Source organism: Perissodus microlepis, chromosome 19, assembly GCF_051167445.1.
Source record: "Perissodus microlepis isolate ML-2025 ecotype Zambia chromosome 19, ASM5116744v1, whole genome shotgun sequence".
Taxonomy (NCBI): Eukaryota; Metazoa; Chordata; class Actinopteri; order Cichliformes; family Cichlidae; genus Perissodus; species Perissodus microlepis.
The window spans coordinates 25,545,496-25,565,393 of NC_140479.1; the positions used below are offsets into that span (position 1 = coordinate 25,545,496).

A 19,898-nucleotide genomic window follows, 5' to 3' on the forward strand; every position below is an offset into this window, starting at 1 on the left:
TTTGGATCAGGCTCCAAAATACTGACATTCAAACTTAGAAAAGAGAAAAAATTTAATTGCAGTATTTTTTTTTTAAAAAGTTCATTGTGCTAAAAAAATAAAAGAAAAAGAAATTCATTGGATATACACCAGTACAATGGTAAAACGGCAACTAACAATGCCATGTACAAAATTCAAATCTTCAGTCATACAACACAGCACCAAGCATATACACCAACAAAATGTGAACACAGACTCCATAACCAGAGAACAACGTGATATCAATCTAACCTAACAGGACCAAGAAAACGCGGGCCTGCACTAACAGAGGTTTAGTCACAGCACAGTGTCAAAGTCCAAAAAACCTCAATCAAAAAACAGAAGTAGAATAACATTATGGCAGAAAAAACATAAACTTATATTAAGAAAAAAAGAAAAAAAGATTTGACTGTTCAAACAAGCATCAATCAGAGGTTTAACTCCAGCGGTGGACATCCAGTGTTCTCTCGCATTAAGCTAATCTCCGTTCGGAGCTTTTCGTTTTCCTTGAAAACACAAAGAAATGCACAAATTTGATTGATGTTATGAGTTATCAGTATTCACCTGGTTATAGAAAAGCCTTCTTTAATCTTAGAGGAGAACATAGTTACCTCCTGAAGTTTTGTGTTGTCCTTCTTAAGCTTAACGAGATACTCAATCCTCTGTTTGTGATTCTTGTGTCCCACAAGTTTTCCATTCTCCTCAGACAGCTTAATGTTCTGTTTACGGAGAACCTCAATCTCCTGTAAGAAAGCACAAAAAGCTGCAGAAGTCACAAAAGCCACCTGTAGGTTCACAAATGTGCAATATGCTAGACCCCGACCCATAGCAATATATATGATACTGACTCTTTACCGATATCCGTATCAACATTTATAACAGCCAATAAATGAAAATGTATAAGGGTAAAGAAGAGAGGGGAGAAACACCCCGAACTTCCCTGTTAATACCACAGGGAAGATCCAGCATCAACCAGCTGATCAGAGCCGAGTCAGGCAGAACATAAAGGAGTAATTACCAATTTATAGTGACAATAAAATAAGATTTTAAAACTGCACTTTAAGGACTCATAAATAACTACACATAACAAATGTTAGAAAAACAAAACAAAACAACAACTCTGTTGGCAACAGTATTGGTCTTAAAAATACTATATTGTCTTTGTAAATCTGGACCCAGTGTTCCAGATGTAAAATGAGACGGCTATGCATAGCACAATCTTTGTATGGCACATGATTTTTACCTGGATTAATTTCTCTTCCTCCACTATCCTCTGGTTCGTCTCTCTCAGCTCTAGACAGCGGTTTCTCAGCTCAGTGGTGAGCTCTTGAATGCAGGTCTGAGACTGAACCAACATAGACTCCTGCGCCTGCAATCTAATCGCAGAGAGGAGAAGAAAACAGAGCAGGCTGTAAAATCTGAAGCATAAAAAAAGGTTTGAAGAATTATGCAAGAGCAAACAGATCGATCTGATGACACCAATCCATGCAGATGCTTACTTTTTTTGAGTTTCTGAAAGCTTCTGCAACATTTTGCTCTGTTAATAAATACAACAGAAACAGGACAAGAATAATTATCGGTAACTTCATTAATGATAGAATTTTAAAGCAGAAGAACAGATGCAGACCTTCTCTGCTCTCTCCTCGTCTAGCTCTTTAAGAATGGAGTGCTTGAAGGCTTCATTCAACTCTTCACTGAAACACATGCAAGGCAGCATTATTTATTTTATTTATACTTTTTTATTATCGGTGGCCTGAGGATTGCATAATCTTCAAGATACTCAACCCATTATTATTTCCATTTTGGGTCATCTGGTTCTGCTTAGTGTAAAACTTATCAAGCAAAGCCTGGATCTCCATTCGAACCATCTCTTTCTCACTGAGCTGCGTCTGGGAGAAAGGCAATAAAGTATATGAATGTTGTATATATTCAAATAGGATGCATTCATGACAAGCATTTCATGAAAAATGCAAATAAAAAAGATTTAAATACAGCAACTTCAATAAGAACTTCATAAAGAACTTATTCTAATCTATAAACACAAAGCTACTTGATATACATCAGTCTAATTATGAAAGATTATAGATTCATTAATTTTTCCACAAATATAAATATACCTTAAGCCGTTCGATTTCCTCATTTTTGGCAGCTCTCTCAGCATTCAGCTCTGATAAAAGAATTTCCATGGTCATCATGGAAGAGCGTCTATTCTCCAGTTCCCGCTCCTGGATTTCCAGCACCTGGCTCAGGTCCCTGTTGAAACTTCCAGGGGTACAGGGTGTCTTAAATTTAAAAGAGGGGAAAAAGAAATAAACAAGAAAGTTTGTATATGCTATGTTCTTACCTGCAAATTTAAAAACATACATTTATGGAGGGATATTTAACTTCTTCACGTTCACCCGGTATGTTAGGGCTAGGGTTTGGTTAAACAAGCACACATGCTTGATAGGCAAAGATTTTACACTTTCTGACACAAGCCTCTACTTAACTTCAGCTTGGTTTTTGTGTCTTCTTCTGGTGTCGCACTAGAGATCTTTCATGTGCAAGGTGAACATGTTAACCATGAGACCACTGAGCCATGACTTGCAGCTTCTCAATTTGGGTAAGCCACGGTTGGATGTTAAGCTAAATTTGGGCACCAGTGACCAGGTAGATGTTAAAAACTTCGTATTTAAAAACATAAGCAGATTTTACCCGAGGAAACGATTTAGGCGTTACTGTCGGCTCAACGGGTGGCTGGAAAGCTCCATTCCTGATAGTTTTCTCGACAGCTTCTTGCTGTCGTTGCAGCTGGTAAAAGGTAGAAATTAGGGAAATTAGTAACGTTGATGTGTTATTTGATTGACTTAAATGAATAAATAAACAAAATAAAATAAAAAAACTTTACCTTCTGCTGCAGATTCTGTATAATGACATCCTTCTTGGCTGTTTGCTCTTGAGATGCCTGCAGGAGGCTGTTTTGCTCATCTAAGACTTTAGTAAGCCTTTCAACCTCCTCAGTGGCATAAACAATCTCCTCCTGCAAAACCTCAACCTGAAGACACACAATATATACAATTTGTATCATTTAACTCTATTCTTTGCTCTTAATTACTTGTGATGAATCCACAAAACACCACAAATTCATTTACAGTCGTTTCATTACCTCTATTTTGTTGGATGCCACCCTCCTGTCTAAAGTTTCTTTCAGGTCACAGATTTCTTCCTGCATCTTACACTTTTGCTCCTTGATGTTGTCCCTTTCACAGCATGCAGCGTTGCACTTGGCCTGGAAGAGCAATGAGATTAACTGTATAAAAATGCACTATAAAATGGTTGTGTAACGTAAAGGGTAACTACAGCAAACAGTATAAGGATAACGTAGGAGTAAGATTACAGTGATGTCTCTGATATCTTCAGTAAGGTGAACAATGGTCTGGTCCTTGTGGCTCAGCTCACTGCGGAGGTCTCTGGTTTGGTTAATAAGGTCTAAAACAACATCCTGTAAAACATTACAAGCAGTTTTTAGAAGGGCAGTAGAAATACAGAAGCCATATTTGAGGAATTAAAGGTACAAGGCTTACTTTGTCCTGTTCAGTCTTCTGTTCCAAGCTTTTTATGCTTTCCTTGGCAGAGGTAAGATTTTGTTCAAGATCAGCAAGAGTGGACGCCTTTGAAACAAAAATGAAACAAGCAGGTTTAACGACTAGGCTGCAAATACTTTTATGACAGTTATTTTATTTGCAGAGATACACCTTGTTCTTAAGACTGACCTGTTGTTGATTTTGTGTTATCCAGTCTGAGACTTGTTTTTTGAGTTGTGTATTCTGCTCCACTGTTTCAAGAAGTTCCCTGAAGGATACGAAAGCGACCCATGTTAATGTAGTAATTTAACAGTTTAGGAGAAAAAAAAAAAAAGATTAAAAGTTTTAACTGTGCAGAACTTACTTTGATGTACTTTCTTTGTTTTCCTTTAACTGGGAGACTAAGGTGTTTGTGTGCTCCTGCTCAGTTTGCAGAGAATTATTCAATTTCTACAGTAAAATAAATAAATAAAAAATAAAAATCAAGGATAGAAAATAAACATCATGGCAACATTTTCAGACAAAGCTGTCGTAAACCCTGCGAGTGCACTCACCATGATCTCGGCTTTCAGTTCGTCGATCTCCTTCTGCCTGTCATCCAGCTGCTGTCTTGACTGATCAGCCTCAAACTTGGCCTCAGCTTGAATCTGGTCAAACGAATCCTGAAGTGTCCGATGCTGCTCCAGAAGCTGCTCCCACTCCAGCCTGGAATGAAGATGTTGTTACGTGAGCACATCAACATACTAATGAGGCCACAGCACTGTAAAAAATAAGAACCACTTGAATCCAGCCCCCTCTACTTTATTGGCTGCTTTACTGCTATTTAACTGGATTCAAACAGAGGGAACTGGGCAGACTGTTTTCTGTAATGAACCGTTACAGCTCTCTGGTGATGGCCACACATATTTTCCTTCAACTCTATATTTAACGTGAGTTGATTTGATAGTCTTTATGTTCCCATAAAGCTAAATGTCACACAGTTGTGTAACACACAGCACCATTATAATGAATTTATGGAGAAGGCACATTTATCAGTATTAACACAATCCTAAACTGAATTGAAAGTTCTTGCTTTTGAAACCACATCAACACAGATTTGTTTTCAACAGACTTTCCATAATTCAGCATCATTTTCATCAACTTCAATTCAGTTGTTCTACATGTGGTTCTACACAGCATGGCTCTCTAAGAAAAAGAAAAAATGTTGTCCACCCCAGTATTTGACTCATGCTTACTGGACTTTGTCAAGTTGGAGCTGTGTGCTGATCAGACTGTTGGAGAGCTGACTCATCTCTCTCTGCTGCTCGCTCTGACTGTCTATTAGCTTGTTCTTCACAGAGGCCAGCTCCTTATCGGACGACTGCAGCACCAAGCGCAGGTCACGGATCTCGCTCCTCAGAACTGAAAGAAGTGCAAAAGGACCGTGGCAAACTTTTCCCATTGCTGGCTAAAGTCAAAAGTTCTTACATTTCTTAAGATAAGCACAAGTTCATGCAATCAACAGAAACATCACAGACTAACCTTCTGCAGCTTGTTGTTCAGACTGAAGGCTCTGTTGCAGGTTGTTAATAGTTTCTTGCAGACCGAGTTGATCTTTACTCCAGTTATTTCTTTCAGTAGAAAGTTGCTGTACAACAGTGTAAAAAAAAAAAAAAATCAGGAAATCAGGACAGGAATTTTTTTTTTTTTTTTTAAAAAGGACATTTTCCAATTTTTCATGCAAATTAAACATTTCTACCTCATCCTTGCGGTCAGATTCCTGAGTTATCACAGCCACCTGTTCCTCAAGTTTGGCGATTTCTTGCAGCAGCTTGCTGTTCTTCAGCTCCTCTTCATTCAACTGCGCCTGGATGCGGCTAGCTTGATCCTGATGACAAATCAGAAAAAGTTTAACACAATAAGTGGACTTTATGCAGTCATTTTATTTGCATAATATATGCAGACAAAAATCCACACTGCTTTACCTGCACTTGACGCAGTTCCTCCGTCAGGGCCATCTCAGTCATGTCTGATGGAGGCTGCTCCGACCAAATGCCGTCTTCATTACTGTCCATCCCATTCAGGTGCTCCGGGCTGGAGAGCGGCACGAGGCGGGACCGCAAGTTGTATCCTCTGGTGGGCGTGCTGAGAATCTGGTACAATAGATATTTCATTATTGAAGCCCAACTAATTTTTTCATAATCCTAAATAGAGATTGGACCAAATGTTACCTTATAGTTAGTCATTTCTGCAACAACTAACCTTTAGAGTTTCAACATGAATTCGGTTCAGTTCAGAAACCTCCTGTTTGTTATAAGCATTTGTAGCTTCCAGAATCTTCTCCAAATGTTTGTTGGACTTCTCAAGGTATCGTTTCTCAGACTCGAGCTGAGCCATCTGCTTCCTGAAACACAAAGCACCACTTTAAGCTTTGTGAAGTTTATTTGTGATTTAAATAATACATATTAAAAATTCTTTTAAATATATTTGACACAGAAATCAAAGCTGAGCTGTGTTTTCATATATGATACCTCTTCTACAAGAGGTAGAAGGGATGTTAACATCAGATTTATATTAAAGAACCTCTTTAACTCTTACTTGGTGACATCTTTGTACTCTTCAAAAGCCTGAAGGGCCCCTGTCAGGTCTGACTGTCTCTGAAGGAGCTTGGTATTGAGTTTCTCAATTGTCGCTGCCGAGGTGGTATCTGTAGCCACAGAGGCTGAAGAGACTTCCGAAGCTGTGGAGCAACAAGTGATAATTAAAAACAACAGTATATTATAATTCACAGTTTTATTTTTCCAAACATAATTCTCCAATTTTTGGATGGCAATCTTACTTTCTGTGGGTCTCTCTGACTCCACAGCTTTCTGAAAGGCCTCTTCAATCTCCACAGCAACTTGGGCTGCAACTTCTTGAGCTTTCACCACTGATTCAAGCGAACGTAGCTGACGGTTCTCCTCTCTGAGGCTGTAATTCTCCGCAGCGTAGCGAGTCATCTTTGGGTGATGTTCAACCTTGTTCAAGGCAGAAGTGTTTTTAAAAAAAATAATAATAATAATAAAGAGTGTGGTGGTGAAGAAAGTGAGAAATTAATTATGGCACATGTAACCTTGCTTTTGCCATGATGTTATATGAAGAAAAATATATATACCACTGGAGTGTATTTTGATTTTAGTTTCTCCTACAGCTTGCATTATTACAATATGCAGATATAGTTTCAAAGCCTTTAATTTAAGCAGTGGGCTGACATTTGTACCTGATCCTTCAAGATCTTAATCTCTTCTTTCAGCTGATCAATCAGAGCCTGAGAGTCCTTGTCTGACAGCGAGTTTTCCCCTGCCTTCAGTTTTTTCTCCAGGCGAGAGATGTGGTCTTCTCGAAACCTGACAATCATTCGGCTGGAATGGATAAACTTGTCTTTTTGCGCCCAGGCCTCCTCTAGTTGGGCCACCTTGGTGAGTAGCGCCTGAGAACAATCAAACGCAACTATAAGTTTCACTATAGGTTTTTAAAATATGTGGCAAAATAAACAAATAAAAGCTTCATCTTGCCTTTTTTTCCTCATCTTGTTTCTTCCACAGACGAACAGCAGACATAAACTTTGCTTTATATGAGACATCGTGATGAGTCTCGATGGATGAGCCTGGATTGGTTAGAATTACATTTGTTTTTTAAAAAAAAAAAAGTAACTTAGTCTAGGCTGAACTCTAAAACGGTTTAAACAGGTTGTTAACGGGCTGAACATTAACATATGTTTGATTCATTGTTACCCATGTGAAGTTCAGGTCCTCCTGGTGCTACGTCTCTCCCATAGTCCACTCCCTGAGATGTGAGCACCTGAGCAAGCTGCTCCTTCAGCTTCTTCACTTCAGCCTGCAGCTGCTTCACATTTCCCTGTGTGTCTTCATTGATGACAGCCTGGCAAGGCACAATAATTATACAGAGATAGGAAAAAACTGTAGTGAGAAATCAAGACACACTTGTTAATTCATTTTAACTAAGTATTTGGCTCCTATGACTTATACCTTATTTTTGATCAACTTCGCTCTCTGGGCAAACTGCAGGGTGGACAATGTTTCTCCAAAACACTTTGAACCAGGGTGGACGTTGGCTATGATGTAAGTCTTGGCATTCCCTCCAAGAGAGTCCTGAAATTACAGTGACAATAGAATTGTTAATATATCTGAACATTATTTCACATATAATTCCCCAGAAGTTACACTGTGAAATTTTAAAAATCTCATATATTCACTGCGATCCATATTCTACAACCTAGGAAATCACATTTGCAAGTTAAGACCTAAAATAAAGAGAGAAAACCTTAAAAATCAAGCACTGCAATGATAATGCCTGACTGTGGCGCATGTCTGCAATTATTATTTCCATGCTACATCCTCCTGAATTTGCATCTACACATACCCTGAGCAGAAAGGTGAGCTTTGAATCCCTGTAGCAGATGTGGCGATTCTTTCCGTTGGAAACGTCCACCAGCGCCATGATCACCTGGCTAAGGCACATGAGGGAGCGATTGATACTGCTGGCCTCCTGAGCAACAGAAGCAGAGCAGACAGCAGCTTTTAGAGACCAGAAAACAATGTAGGTCCAATAGTGTGAGGGCATTAAGACACAAAGCCTTCACCTTCAATCTCGAGCCCTCTGTGTGTGTGTCTTTCTGCCTCTCAGACCCTGCCAGATCAACCAGGTTCAGCTGAGACATTCGGATGTTCACCACTTCATTGATGGACTCCTTGGACTCCAAAGTCATAGTGAACACTGCGTGGGATCTCGAAGACTCACGATTCATCGAGGTAGAGGCCACACGTCGATTGCGCCAGCCCATAGAGAGCACCTAAATGGTTTAAAACACACATTTTATACAGTTCCAGAGCTTGTTTTGTTTTTATGAAACTGGATAATTCACATACAAGAATATAAAAGTTTCATACACTCTAATTGGTTAGACAGTAAACATAAGAACCATCAGCCACAACAACCTGGGGACTTTATACCTGGTACGCTTCAGCCGCTGAGTTCACAAACTTCTCCACGACTCCCTCAACAAAGACACCTTTCTTGATGTTCTCCCTGAGAAAAAGGCTGGCTGAGGCCGTGTCCAGAAGGTCATAAATTTGTTCATTGTATATCTCAATAAATGAACATTTGCAGAGGAAACTCTTGGACTGAGAAGACTGTTGGGGATGGGGAGGGGAGAACAAGTGAAAAACTCATTTAAAGAACAAATTTGAACAATAGGTTTATGTCTTTCAAGATAATAAAATGTTAGAGCTCACCCTTTCCACTTCCCTGTTGATGAGAAAAAACAGGTACTCAAAACTTCGAGGAATGACCCCCCTTAGATCATCTGTGAAATTATCCAGCTCGGATGGCCCTGAAGCAAAAGAGAGAAAAATCATTTTAGGTTATATGATTGTTCGATCATATTTATTCTAAAATGTAAGTGATATTACAGAAGCCGCACCAAGCATGGTGAAGGTTTTTCCAGAGCCTGTTTGTCCACTGCAAAAGAGGAGACCAATAAGGAACCAAATGGGTAATTCACATTAAGCACACCGAAGACTGGCTGTGCCATAAATTGATTTTATGAAGTAAAGAATGGGAAGATCACTTACTAGGCAAATATTGTACCGTTATATCCATTCATGCACGACTCAACAATATTCTTGGCCACACTGGAAAATACAGCATCCTGTAGAAATGTTACAATTACTTTTTTAGCCATATAAGCTACATCTCAGATCAGTAAAATTAAATTTAGACACTTAATTTTAACAGTGACAGTGGCATTTTTATAACAGAATAATCAATAATGTGCCTCAAACCTGTGTGGTGTCCATATCAGCAACATGATCATAGGTGAAGGTTCGTGGTTCTGGTTTTGACAGCAAACGGATGGTGTTTGGTGACGTGACAGAGAGACACAGGTTCTGATCGCCATCTGTGGTCAGCCCAGTGTCCCGGGTCAGAGGTCGCACTCTGACAAAGACTTTAATGGAGTCGCTCTCACTGCTTTAAGCCCAGAAAATAACACGACATAAAGCAAGATATTTAAGGTGAAAATGGCAAGAGTTAAACACTGTTAAAAAGAACAGCTGCCAATTTACTGCATGGTTGTTTTAACTATAACTACTGTCTTTCCAAAAGCATCAAAATAACAGTTAAAGTGGCAAAGACCTCATTAGCCACACACCGTACCAGCAACAACACCATGCATTATTGCGTGCATTATTTCATTACATTGGCTCATTTTTATTTTACTTTTCCTGCTCCATAAATGTGCTGCATACAGCTGAGAAATTTATTTTCACAAACAGATTACACCAACATAGTTTGTGAGCCTGCATGTTTGCTAATCCATACAAATTACAGCCCTGGTAGAGATCAATCCTAACGACGTGACCAACTATCTCACTTTGGTCATTACATTTAGTCACTGAACTCCTAATCATAAGGAGGGAAACAGTTTGCTTTTGATCCTTCTTGGTAGCAACAGAGTTAGGGTCGTATTAGTACGAAGCAGCTCTGGTTTCATTTTACCGTTATCCTTTTCAGTTTGTAGCGTTAGCGTTTTAAACTAAAAAAAACAGACGGCGTGACAAAGTATGATTACCTGGCAGCAAGGTGAGCTGAATCAGCAGAGCCTGTTAACAAAATCATGACAATGTTAGATGTTGATTTAGCTTTGCAAGTCGTTTTTAGAGCTAAAGCTTCAATAATAATACAGCGTTCAAGTATCATGCTTAGAGCTTCCTTAAATGCCTGGCATCGAGTTTCATAGCAGCGTTTAAGCTAATTTTACTCCTGTTAGCTGAACAACAAAAACATGCATTTGTGCTGCTCTACCTTTCCCACTGGAATTCATTGTTGACAGCCGAATATTCTCAGTTTCCTGGTAAAATATATTTTTCACAACATTTCGATTAACAGAGGCAGAAAGACAGCACTGTTTACATCCTTCGAAATTGGCGGGCAAGTTTGCTCCGACTTCTTCTTCTTCCTTAGTTTTATGAACAGACTATTGAACGGGACATACCGCCACCTGCTGTTCAAGTGAAAACTGTTAATTGTTTGTTTTGTTCTAGGGATTTTGTCTTGTTTTGTTTAGGTGAGTGAGTATTTCCAGCAGATCCCAGGAACGACATCCCGAAATCTCTTTCTTAACCCTGTATTATGTAGGGACTTTGTTACTACCAGTCTTTCAAGAAAACGAAATGTCAATAGTAACAGTTTCATAGGCATAACCTTTTATTTTTTGCATCAGTAAGGAGATACCAAAAGAATTATTAGCTGAAAAGCATATCTTGGTATGGTGTGAAGTGTGCCCCTGATAATCTGACACAACTGGATAAGTGGAGAACAGAAGAAGTGACAAGGCTGAAAAACTGTCCACAGCAAATGAACAGTATCTGAAAGTTATGTCCTTAAGAAATAGGACAAATCTAATAAAGACCTGACATAGGACCTGCGAGACACATCTGGCCCTTCAGTTGATTCATCTACTGTTCACCGAAGCCTTGTCAGAAATAGTGTCAGTGGAAAGATGGTTGTCAAAAATCTGACTGAAAATCAGTAGCAGCAAGTCTTATGGACTGAGGGATCCAAATGTGAAATGTCTGGTTAAAACTATCAGTATAGAGAGGTAAGAAGAAAGGTCCAACAGTGTTTGTCTTCAGACATCTGTAAAACACAGTAGAGAACTTGTCATGGTTTGAGGCTGCATTTCAGTCGGGGGTGTTGGGGACTTTGTCAAAAGAAAGAGCCAAGATCCAAAGAAGATCTTTGAATGCCTTTTTTTAAACCTCAAATACTGCAATTCTTTGTATGTTTTTACATGTTTCAATAAATCACTGCACCTATATATTAAAAGAGGGGGAGGAGGTCAAGACTTTTCAACAATACTGTAGATAATGTCAATAAACTACCTCTTAGAAGTTCAGGGTGACAATAGGCTAATAATACAAGTTTAAATACACAAATCAAAATGCACAATGCTTATGTAGGTAAAGAGTTCAAAATTAAAGAAGACTAAAGACACCCGATTAAGAAATTTTCAAGCATAATACTAACAGCCTGAAGCCAGAAATTAGAATGATAATTTAAAAAATCAGAATAAAACAAAAACAACCAAAAAAGATAAATGATGAAAGAAATGATTGGACATACACAATGTCATTTGGATCACGTTAGACTAATGATGCAGACGCTCAAGTAGCTGTGTCGTTTGATGAAGTCGATTATTGATAGATAAGTAACAGACAGAAAACCTACTTCACCTACGGGATGTACGTATCTAAGCGTCTCATGACAGTAAATAAGAAAATAAAAACAAAAATAAACGAATCCCTTTCTAATGTAGTAAAGTAATTCAAAATCCAGAACTGTAACACAAAACCTTATCGTGTTTTTTCTTTAAATATATGTTGTTGTTTTTATCACGCTGTGTGGTAGTTTTGGTTTAGGGAGTGTGTAACATTTTATTTTAGAGCACATTAGCTTGCCATTCCTGTCATCTTTAAAGCTGACTCGAGTGCGCAGTCACCAAAATACATCACATCCGTTCTTTCACGGATTGGCTGCTTAACCGGGAAGTGCGTTCCCTTTGAACGCTTCCCCCGATCTAATTGGTGAGTTTCACGGCTTTTAAAATCCAAACGGTTGTCACCTAGGCAAGGCGAGGGTTTTTCAAAACGGCTTCATTTCTCATCGTCACTGTATAGACGAAGACCCAGTTTCTCTCAGCACCATATGTTTTATTGAGGTAAGTGGTAGATACACGGGATTACAGTTTAGTATGTTATTTCTGGCAATGTTTGGTATTTTAAGATGTGATGTTGAGATTTTATTTTCTTCAACTTTCCGTTAACTAAAGTGTACCGGTTAGCTAGCAAAGGTGCTATTGGCACTTTACTGTTGACGTTAACTATATCAGTGCTAGTGTGTACAGGGTGTCGAAAGTTGAATTAGCATTAATGAAAAATTTGGTAAAATTGAGTAGGGAGTAGATATCTGTTTGTTGTAACCTAACCACATCGTGGCTTGTACTCTGCGGTTTATGTGCATTGTTGTTCTCTTACTAATAACTAACGGTTGAATGAAACACTGCTCTCCTGGCATCCATCAGAGACAGTGGGGGGTTTATCTACCGCTTCAGTGCCAGCAAACGGCTGTCTTGTACAGCCATTAAGACACCAGGGAAAGTTAGTTCTCTATCCATTATTTGTAACCAGGTTTGTAAAGTTAGGCATGCTAACCTTTGTGGCTACGAGAAATCACGTGTTGCTGCTTGGTCATATATGCGATTCATGTAGTTTAACCAGTTAAAATAACTTGGAAGACTCATTCCTCCCAATAATGCTTCATTCATCTAGGGCTTAATACGTGACTTAGACAGCATTAAGTCTAAAGACTAAAAGCCAAGGCTTAGATAAATATTTATATACCAGGATTTATCGAAATTGGCGGATAAATATTTAGGAGTTTATTTTAAACTGATAATGCTATATTATCTAAAAGCATTATTTTTGTTACCAAGTTGTTGACATTGACTGCCATTTGAGTGTGGAAAAATAAACTCTTCAAGACCATCTGGTGGCCAAACCATGCAACTGCTGCAGCGTTAATTCTACCTAAAATATTTTGTTGTGCACAAATACACAAAACAAATGTAGGAAAGTGGTGGGATTAAAGGCAAACGGTAGCCTTACTGCAAACCACCCGGAGAGAGACGTTCAAATGAGTTCTAAGAACTTCACCAGGAGAAGTACCGACTCAATATATCTGCCTTGGTTCTTGTGTAAATCTTACATTATTTTTCTCTCTTGCTCTCCACCCACACTGAGTAAACTGCAACCAGAAGAGTGCCTTATCAACTGGTTGCAGCTTTAAGAGTGACGCCTCCTTCAGCGGTGAGGGTTAGAGGTCCCAGTACAGTCGCATAACAGTTTTTTCCTCTATTTTTTTTACAGGATGAGCTCTGTTGATGTTAATGATGAAAATCGTGGGGTCTGCCCAGGAGGAAAGAACAACTCGCCTAACGACATATTTTCCCTGGATCAGCCGACTGGAAGGCCCTCCATCCTACGCCAGACAGAAAACCTGCCCAGCAAGACTGTACCAAAGGGGGTAAAGGTAAAAAAAAAAAAAACCTTTCATCCCATTCCATTGTATAGTCACAAGGCAGTGTAGCCCTGGGCAGAAAGCTAATGCTAATGACTGTCTTTCACTCTTTGACTATCAGATGAAAAATATTTACTTTTGCAACTACAGGGAGTGCAGAATTATTAGGCAAGTTGTATTTTTGAGGAATAATCTTATTATTGAACAACAACCATGTTCTCAATGAACCCAAAAAACTCATTAATATCAAAGCTGTATGTTTTTGGAAGTAGTTTTTAGTTTGTTTTTAGTTTTAGCTATTTTAGGGGGATATCTGTGTGTGCAGGTGACTATTACTGTGCAGAATTATTAGGCAACTTAACAAAAAACAAATATATACCCATTTCAATTATTTATTTTTACCAGTGAAACCAATATAACATCTCCACATTCACAAATATACATTTCTGACATTCAAAAACAAAACAAAAACAAATCAGCGACCAATATAGCCACCTTTCTTTGCAAGGACACTCAAAAGCCTGCCATCCATGGATTCTGTCAGTGTTTTGATCTGTTCACCATCAACATTGCGTGCAGCAGCAACCACAGCCTCCCAGACACTGTTCAGAGAGGTGTACTGTTTTCCCTCCTTGTAAATCTCACATTTGATGATGGACCACAGGTTCTCAATGGGGTTCAGATCAGGTGAACAAGGAGGCCATGTCATTAGTTTTTCTTCTTTTATACCCTTTCTTGCCAGCCACGCTGTGGAGTACTTGGACGCGTGTGATGGAGCATTGTCCTGCATGAAAATCATGTTTTTCTTGAAGGATGCAGACTTCTTCCTGTACCACTGCTTGAAGAAGGTGTCTTCCAGAAACTGGCAGTAGGACTGGGAGTTGAGCTTGACTCCATCCTCAACCCGAAAAGGCCCACAAGCTCATCTTTGATGATACCAGCCCAAACCAGTACTCCACCTCCACCTTGCTGGCGTCTGAGTCGGACTGGAGCTCTCTGCCCTTTACCAATCCAGCCACGGGCCTATCCATCTGGCCCATCAAGACTCACTCTCATTTCATCAGTCCATAAAACCTTAGAAAAATCAGTCTTGAGATATTTCTTGGCCCAGTCTTGACGTTTCAGCTTGTGTGTCTTGTTCAGTGGTGGTCGTCTTTCAGCCTTTCTTACCTTGGCCATGTCTCTGAGTATTGCACACCTTGTGCTTTTGGGCACTCCAGTGATGTTGCAGCTCTGAAATATGGCCAAACTGGTGGCAAGTGGCATCTTGGCGGCTGCACGCTTGACTTTTCTCAGTTCATGGGCAGTTATTTTGCGCCTTGGTTTTTCCACACGCTTCTTGCGACCCTGTTGACTATTTTGAATGAAACGCTTGATTGTTCGATGATCACGCTTCAGAAGCTTTGCAATTTTGAGACTGCTGCATCCCTCTGCAAGATATCTCACTATTTTTGACTTTTCTGAGCCTGTCAAGTCCTTCTTTTGACCCATTTTGCCAAAGGAAAGGATGTTGCCTAATAATTATGCACACCTTATATAGGGTGTTGATGTCATTAGACCACACCCCTTCTCATTACAGAGATGCACATCACCTAATATGCTTAATTGGTAGTAGGCTTTCGAGCTTATACAGCTTGGAGTAAGACAACATGCATGAAGAGGATGATGTGGACAAAATACTCATTTGCCTAATAATTCTGCACTCCCTGTATATGAACTCTGACCTCAGCCTGTTTGTCTCTAACCAGTGTTAACAGAATTTTAATAAGATGGACAAGAAAACCTATATGGAGCAAAAGAAATGCGTTTATTTGTAGACACAAAAGGTTTTTCAAGGCTCAAAACCAGGCCTTTTGGGGGCAGCTGACTTCTTATGACTACTGACTAAATAATTTTTGTGTAGGTTTGTTTTCAGACTCCAAGAAGAGACCCTGTGACTAAAAGAATTCTGTCTCCCAACAAGTCTGTCAATTTGTTGAGTGTTGACGAGAATACAAAAGTTATGGATTTGGATAAATCAAAGTAAGTGAATGAGTGTCATTCACCAGTATGCCTTCATTGAAGAAAAAGTGTTGCATTTAGGTAACCTATCATGTTTTGGTTTTGTAGTACTTTGCCACTGGAAGCCACTGAGCAACTCAAAGAAGGTAATTTATTTGTGTGGTTTTTTTTTTTTTTTTTTTTATTTGAAACTTGTAAGTTATGAGCTCTTTATGTATTTTCCCCCTACCACTGCTGAGAGATTAGCAGATGCCTTCATTACTTTTTCTTTCCCCCTGCAGAAGTGTCATCTTATCCCGACGACAACATGCCAATAAAAAGCCGAGGTGGCTACATGCTGGATTTTGGAAACCTTGATGACTTCAATCCATTTCAGGGGTCTAACAATATGGCTCTCTCACCTATGAGGCCTGCTGTTGAAAACCCCCCTGCAGATCATAGCAAGTCTGAAAACACACCACCAGTGAACATCGTGGAGGAGCCTATCAAAATGGAGTCTGCACTAGATGAGACCCTTCCATTCAGCGCGTCTGTAGAAAACTCACTCGCTGATCTTTCTGCCGATATCGGCTCCACGGAGAGCAGTGTGGTTATAGTGAAGAAGGTTCCAGTGGTTGAGGAAGACAATTCATGGCCTGCTACACCTGATGAAAAACAGCTTTGTGTTGCGTCTTCAAGCACAGATCAAGAGAAGTCGTCCCGCAGTTTTGCAGAAGATGCTCCACTCCCAGCAAAAGGTTCTTATAACTTCGATTTTGACAACCTTGACGCAGTCAATCCCTTCCAGATTGGTGGCTCTAAAATTCCAAATTCACCTGTCCTTGGGAGAAAGGTGTCAAATGATGATGCACCTGCAAAGGAAAGCAAACAATCTGTTGTTGAGGTGGCCCAAGAATTGCCTGTTCAGCACGAGGTGAAGCCTGAAGCTACAGTGGATCTGATATCTGCCGACACAGCAAAACCCCCTCCTGCTGAATCCCAGCCGGCTGATGACCCAGTCAAGGAAGGCCCAACCAAGAACGGGCCTGTCAAACTTGAATTCAATTTTGATGATGGTGCTGAAGTCAAACGGAAACCGCAACCTAAGAAGTTTGGCAAAAGGCCAACTGGTGTAAGACCTAAAGAGCCAAAGCAGGTGTCTGATGTCAAACCACCAAAAGAAGCTGAAGTGAAGCCTGAAGTCAGTTATGGTGATGCTTTACAGCCTAAAAGTTCTTACTCCTTTGACTTTGAAAAGTTTGACGACCCAAACTTCAATCCCTTTGGCACAAAAACGGCCATAAACAACTCCCCCGTGTGCAGCAGGAAATCCAGCCCAGAACCAGTAGAAACCGCAGTTCAGGAGCAAACTGATGTCCCTGTGACAAAGGAGGCTGAACCGCCAGCACGGTAAGAGAAAGTATAGGCTTAGTATAGTTATTATTAGCAGCAAACGCTTCATATTTCACTGTAGATTCACTCTAAAAGTTTTCATCTTCTCAGTGCTGAAGAGAGTTTGCCAGCTCCTGAACCAAACCATGTACAGGTAAGTTGGAGGAATGTACTTTGATGCAACTCTCAATATATTGTGTATGTGTGGGTTGTTTTTGTTTTTAACGAACATCTGTTTATTATGGAATGACAGGTTGCAGATAACAAGGTTGTCTCTGACCTTGACACCAAGCAACCAGTGCAGAATCTCCCTGAGTCCTCTGAACCCTCTCAGCCTGAGCAGAAGGCGCAAGCTGACATGCTAGACTTCAATGACGAGTTTGTTCCTGGAGCAATGTGTGAGTAATTGTTGGCTTCAGCTCTGTTTGAACCAAACCGTGCTTTTGTTCAATCCTTAGCAGTAATTGAAAGCTCTTACTGCTTTTAACCCACGATCTTTCTCCAGTCATGACCAGTGACTTTGATGGACAGATTGACTACCTCGAACAGTTTGGGTCCAGCAGTGTAAGTGCTTTCTTTATCTTGGCTAAATGACTAAATCCTCAACCACAAGGTTCAAAGTGTTTACATCTTCTCATCAATAGTTCAAGGAGTCCGCACTGAGGAAACAGTCCTTGTACCTAAAATTTGATCCCCTCCTGAGGGAGAGCCCAAAGAAGTCTGCAGGCCCGGGTGCTCAGATTCAAGCCCCTCCCCCTGCTGCCCCTGTTTTACGGTACAGTGTAGTTCTGTTGTGCTGCTGCTCTCACTGGACATCGGAGCCAAATTTGATCTGCTTTTGATTTTCTGTAAAATAAATTTATCGGAAAGGAAACCTCTTCACTTTGTTCTGTTTAATTCAGGCTTGAAACGCCACAGACGGCAGATAAAGTGGCAAATGGTCCACAAAAAGATGACTTCAGACTGCTTGACGATGCAGCAGCATCGGTGAGTCTCTTGTACTCTGTCCACTGGACCTGTAATTTCTCATCGCCTTTGTTATTTCTGCTAACTTTGTTGAAATCTTCTCCACTTATGTTATCTAGACTCCAGTCCTTGAGAGCTTTGTCCCTCCTTTCCCGCAGCCAGCAAACAGCGAAGATGCTATCATAGAAGTGCTGAAGTACAGCCAGAAAGACTTGGATGCAGCAATTGCCAAAGTGCAGGCAGAAGTAGGTTGTCTGGCTTTTCACATCCATACAGCATTTGAACACGAAAACATCCACATTAAATTATGATACTTTTATTTATTTATTTTAAAATAATCAGGTTTAGCCACACTTTAAACACAAAGATCAAAATTTGTATCTACATGTAGCAGCCAATCAGAAGGTTAAAAGTAAAATGGCACTAAGATTTGTTTCAGTCATGCTGGACTAATTGGCTGTACCAAAGGCCAGATAAGATCAATAGGATTATTTTGAATTGTGGTTCATGCAAAGCTCCTCTGGATCCAAAGAATAAATGCGTGGCATTGAAGTTGAGCGTAATTTTTATTTTTAAAAAAAAAGAAAAAAAAAAAGAGAAGTTCTGAGTAATGGGTTTTCTAGATGATGGGCACCATTCTTAGTCTCAAGGAAAAAAGTGTACATTTCTCTTTCATATAGGGTAAAGAAAAAGAGGACCAGTGGAGTATGAAGAACAATAAGCTGATTGATAATGAGCAAGAAATGAGGTGAGCTGTGCATCACATTAAAATTTCTTGTTGTTTTTATATAAAATCAATCTTGAAGATTTTTGACCACATTTTTGTCTCCTTCATAGGAAAATAGTAGCTGAATTTGAGCTCATGATCACAAAGATGATGGGTAAGTTATATGTATATGTTGCGCTCATCAGAAGGGTTAATGTGTGGGGTATTTTGTCAAACATTTAATTTAAAATTTCCTGCCACTGGTCAGCTGATCAAGAGAAGGAGAGGGAGGTGGCCCAGGCGAAGCTCAATGCGGCTCTGTTGGAGAAGGAGCAACTATGCAGCGACCTGAACGCTATGGAGAGATCTTTAGGCGAGCTCTTCAAGAGGCTGGAGAAATACAAGGAAGTCATAGAGGGTTACAAAAAGGTCAGCTCATGGAAACCGGACAAATGTTTATTATTATTATTATTATTATTATTATTATTATTATTATTTTTATTTAATTTTATATATTTTTTTAATGTTAAGCTTGAAATATTTTCTGCATCCTCTACCCAGAATGAAGAGACTCTGAAGTCTTGTGCACAGGACTACTTGGCAAGGATCAAAAAGGAGGAGCAGCGCTATCAAACACTTAAAGCTCATGCCGAGGAGAAAATTAGCCAGTAAGAAACTCTGGCCTTTTATGTTGAAGCATCAGGAGACTTGCGTTGACTAACTTTAATTTAATTCTCACCATCAGTGCAAATGAAGGAATAGCTGAGGTGCGATCCAAATACAAGGCTGAGGTATCTGCGCTTCAAGCACAGCTGCGCAGAGAGCAGCTGAAAGTGCAGTCACTGGAGAAGAGCTTGGACCAGAAGGCAAGTCAGCATGTTGTTTTTCATGAATTTGCAGCAGTATTATCACTTTTCTTCTCATTTCTAAATTCTTTTCTTGTTACAGGAGAAAGAGGCAGAGGAGCTCACCAAACTTTGTGATGAACTCATATCCAATGTGCAAAAGGGCTGAACTTGGTTTTAAATGCTGTTTGCTTCCGTTCTTTATCTTCATGTCCAGAGTGTCTTCTTGTGTAGTGTACTGTTTGTCTCTTTATATGTTATAATACTGTAAAAAGGTTAATAAAAAGGATTTATTGATCTGGTGATCATTTT

The 19,898-nt window shown here is 39.7% G+C and overlaps 2 protein-coding genes across 2 annotated transcripts; one reads left to right on the plus strand and one right to left on the minus strand.

Moving 5' to 3' along the window:
* Positions 1-34: 34 nt before the first annotated feature.
* Positions 35-10,565, minus strand: kif15 (kinesin family member 15). The gene is made up of 35 exons (XM_084915285.1): positions 10,425-10,565; positions 10,192-10,222; positions 9,404-9,590; positions 9,194-9,270; positions 9,043-9,080; positions 8,855-8,952; positions 8,573-8,752; positions 8,203-8,412; positions 7,983-8,108; positions 7,589-7,711; positions 7,334-7,481; positions 7,115-7,206; positions 6,820-7,029; positions 6,400-6,577; positions 6,159-6,300; positions 5,823-5,964; positions 5,546-5,713; positions 5,320-5,448; positions 5,103-5,208; positions 4,817-4,982; positions 4,136-4,286; positions 3,946-4,031; positions 3,771-3,849; positions 3,582-3,668; positions 3,395-3,499; positions 3,164-3,286; positions 2,906-3,052; positions 2,713-2,808; positions 2,136-2,300; positions 1,804-1,907; positions 1,646-1,712; positions 1,518-1,555; positions 1,262-1,394; positions 630-761; positions 35-524 (listed from the first exon to the last, which is right to left on the minus strand). Exons 1-35 carry the CDS (start codon positions 10,441-10,443, stop codon positions 447-449), a joined length of 4,161 nt encoding a protein of 1,386 aa, XP_084771411.1. The 5' UTR covers positions 10,444-10,565; the 3' UTR covers positions 35-446.
* A 1,640-nt stretch (positions 10,566-12,205) lies between these two features.
* Positions 12,206-19,883, plus strand: tacc3 (transforming, acidic coiled-coil containing protein 3). The gene is made up of 17 exons (XM_084914754.1): positions 12,206-12,339; positions 13,547-13,709; positions 15,601-15,719; positions 15,807-15,844; positions 15,980-17,087; positions 17,181-17,223; positions 17,323-17,467; positions 17,575-17,633; positions 17,714-17,844; positions 17,972-18,056; positions 18,155-18,280; positions 18,716-18,783; positions 18,873-18,916; positions 19,010-19,170; positions 19,303-19,409; positions 19,487-19,607; positions 19,690-19,883. Exons 2-17 carry the CDS (start codon positions 13,548-13,550, stop codon positions 19,753-19,755), a joined length of 2,583 nt encoding a protein of 860 aa, XP_084770880.1. The 5' UTR covers positions 12,206-12,339; position 13,547; the 3' UTR covers positions 19,756-19,883.
* The last annotated feature ends 15 nt before the right edge of the window (positions 19,884-19,898 follow it).

What these genes read in the sequence shown, in the direction of transcription:
- kif15 (XM_084915285.1), bottom strand. An exon ending in TCAACAGGGAAGTGGAAAGG is followed by an intron (nt 8,753 to 8,854) that starts GTGAGCTCTAAC and finishes CATCCCCAACAG; the next exon opens with TCTTCTCAGTCCAAGAGTTT. An exon ending in AATCTGACCGCAAGGATGAG is followed by an intron (nt 5,209 to 5,319) that starts GTAGAAATGTTT and finishes ACTGTTGTACAG; the next exon opens with CAACTTTCTACTGAAAGAAA.
- tacc3 (XM_084914754.1), top strand. Translation starts at nt 13,548, where the DNA reads ATGAGCTCTGTTGATGTTAATGATGAAAATCGTGGGGTCTGCCCAGGA. An exon ending in TCATAGAGGGTTACAAAAAG is followed by an intron (nt 19,171 to 19,302) that starts GTCAGCTCATGG and finishes TCCTCTACCCAG; the next exon opens with AATGAAGAGACTCTGAAGTC. An exon ending in AGAAGAGCTTGGACCAGAAG is followed by an intron (nt 19,608 to 19,689) that starts GCAAGTCAGCAT and finishes TTCTTGTTACAG; the next exon opens with GAGAAAGAGGCAGAGGAGCT.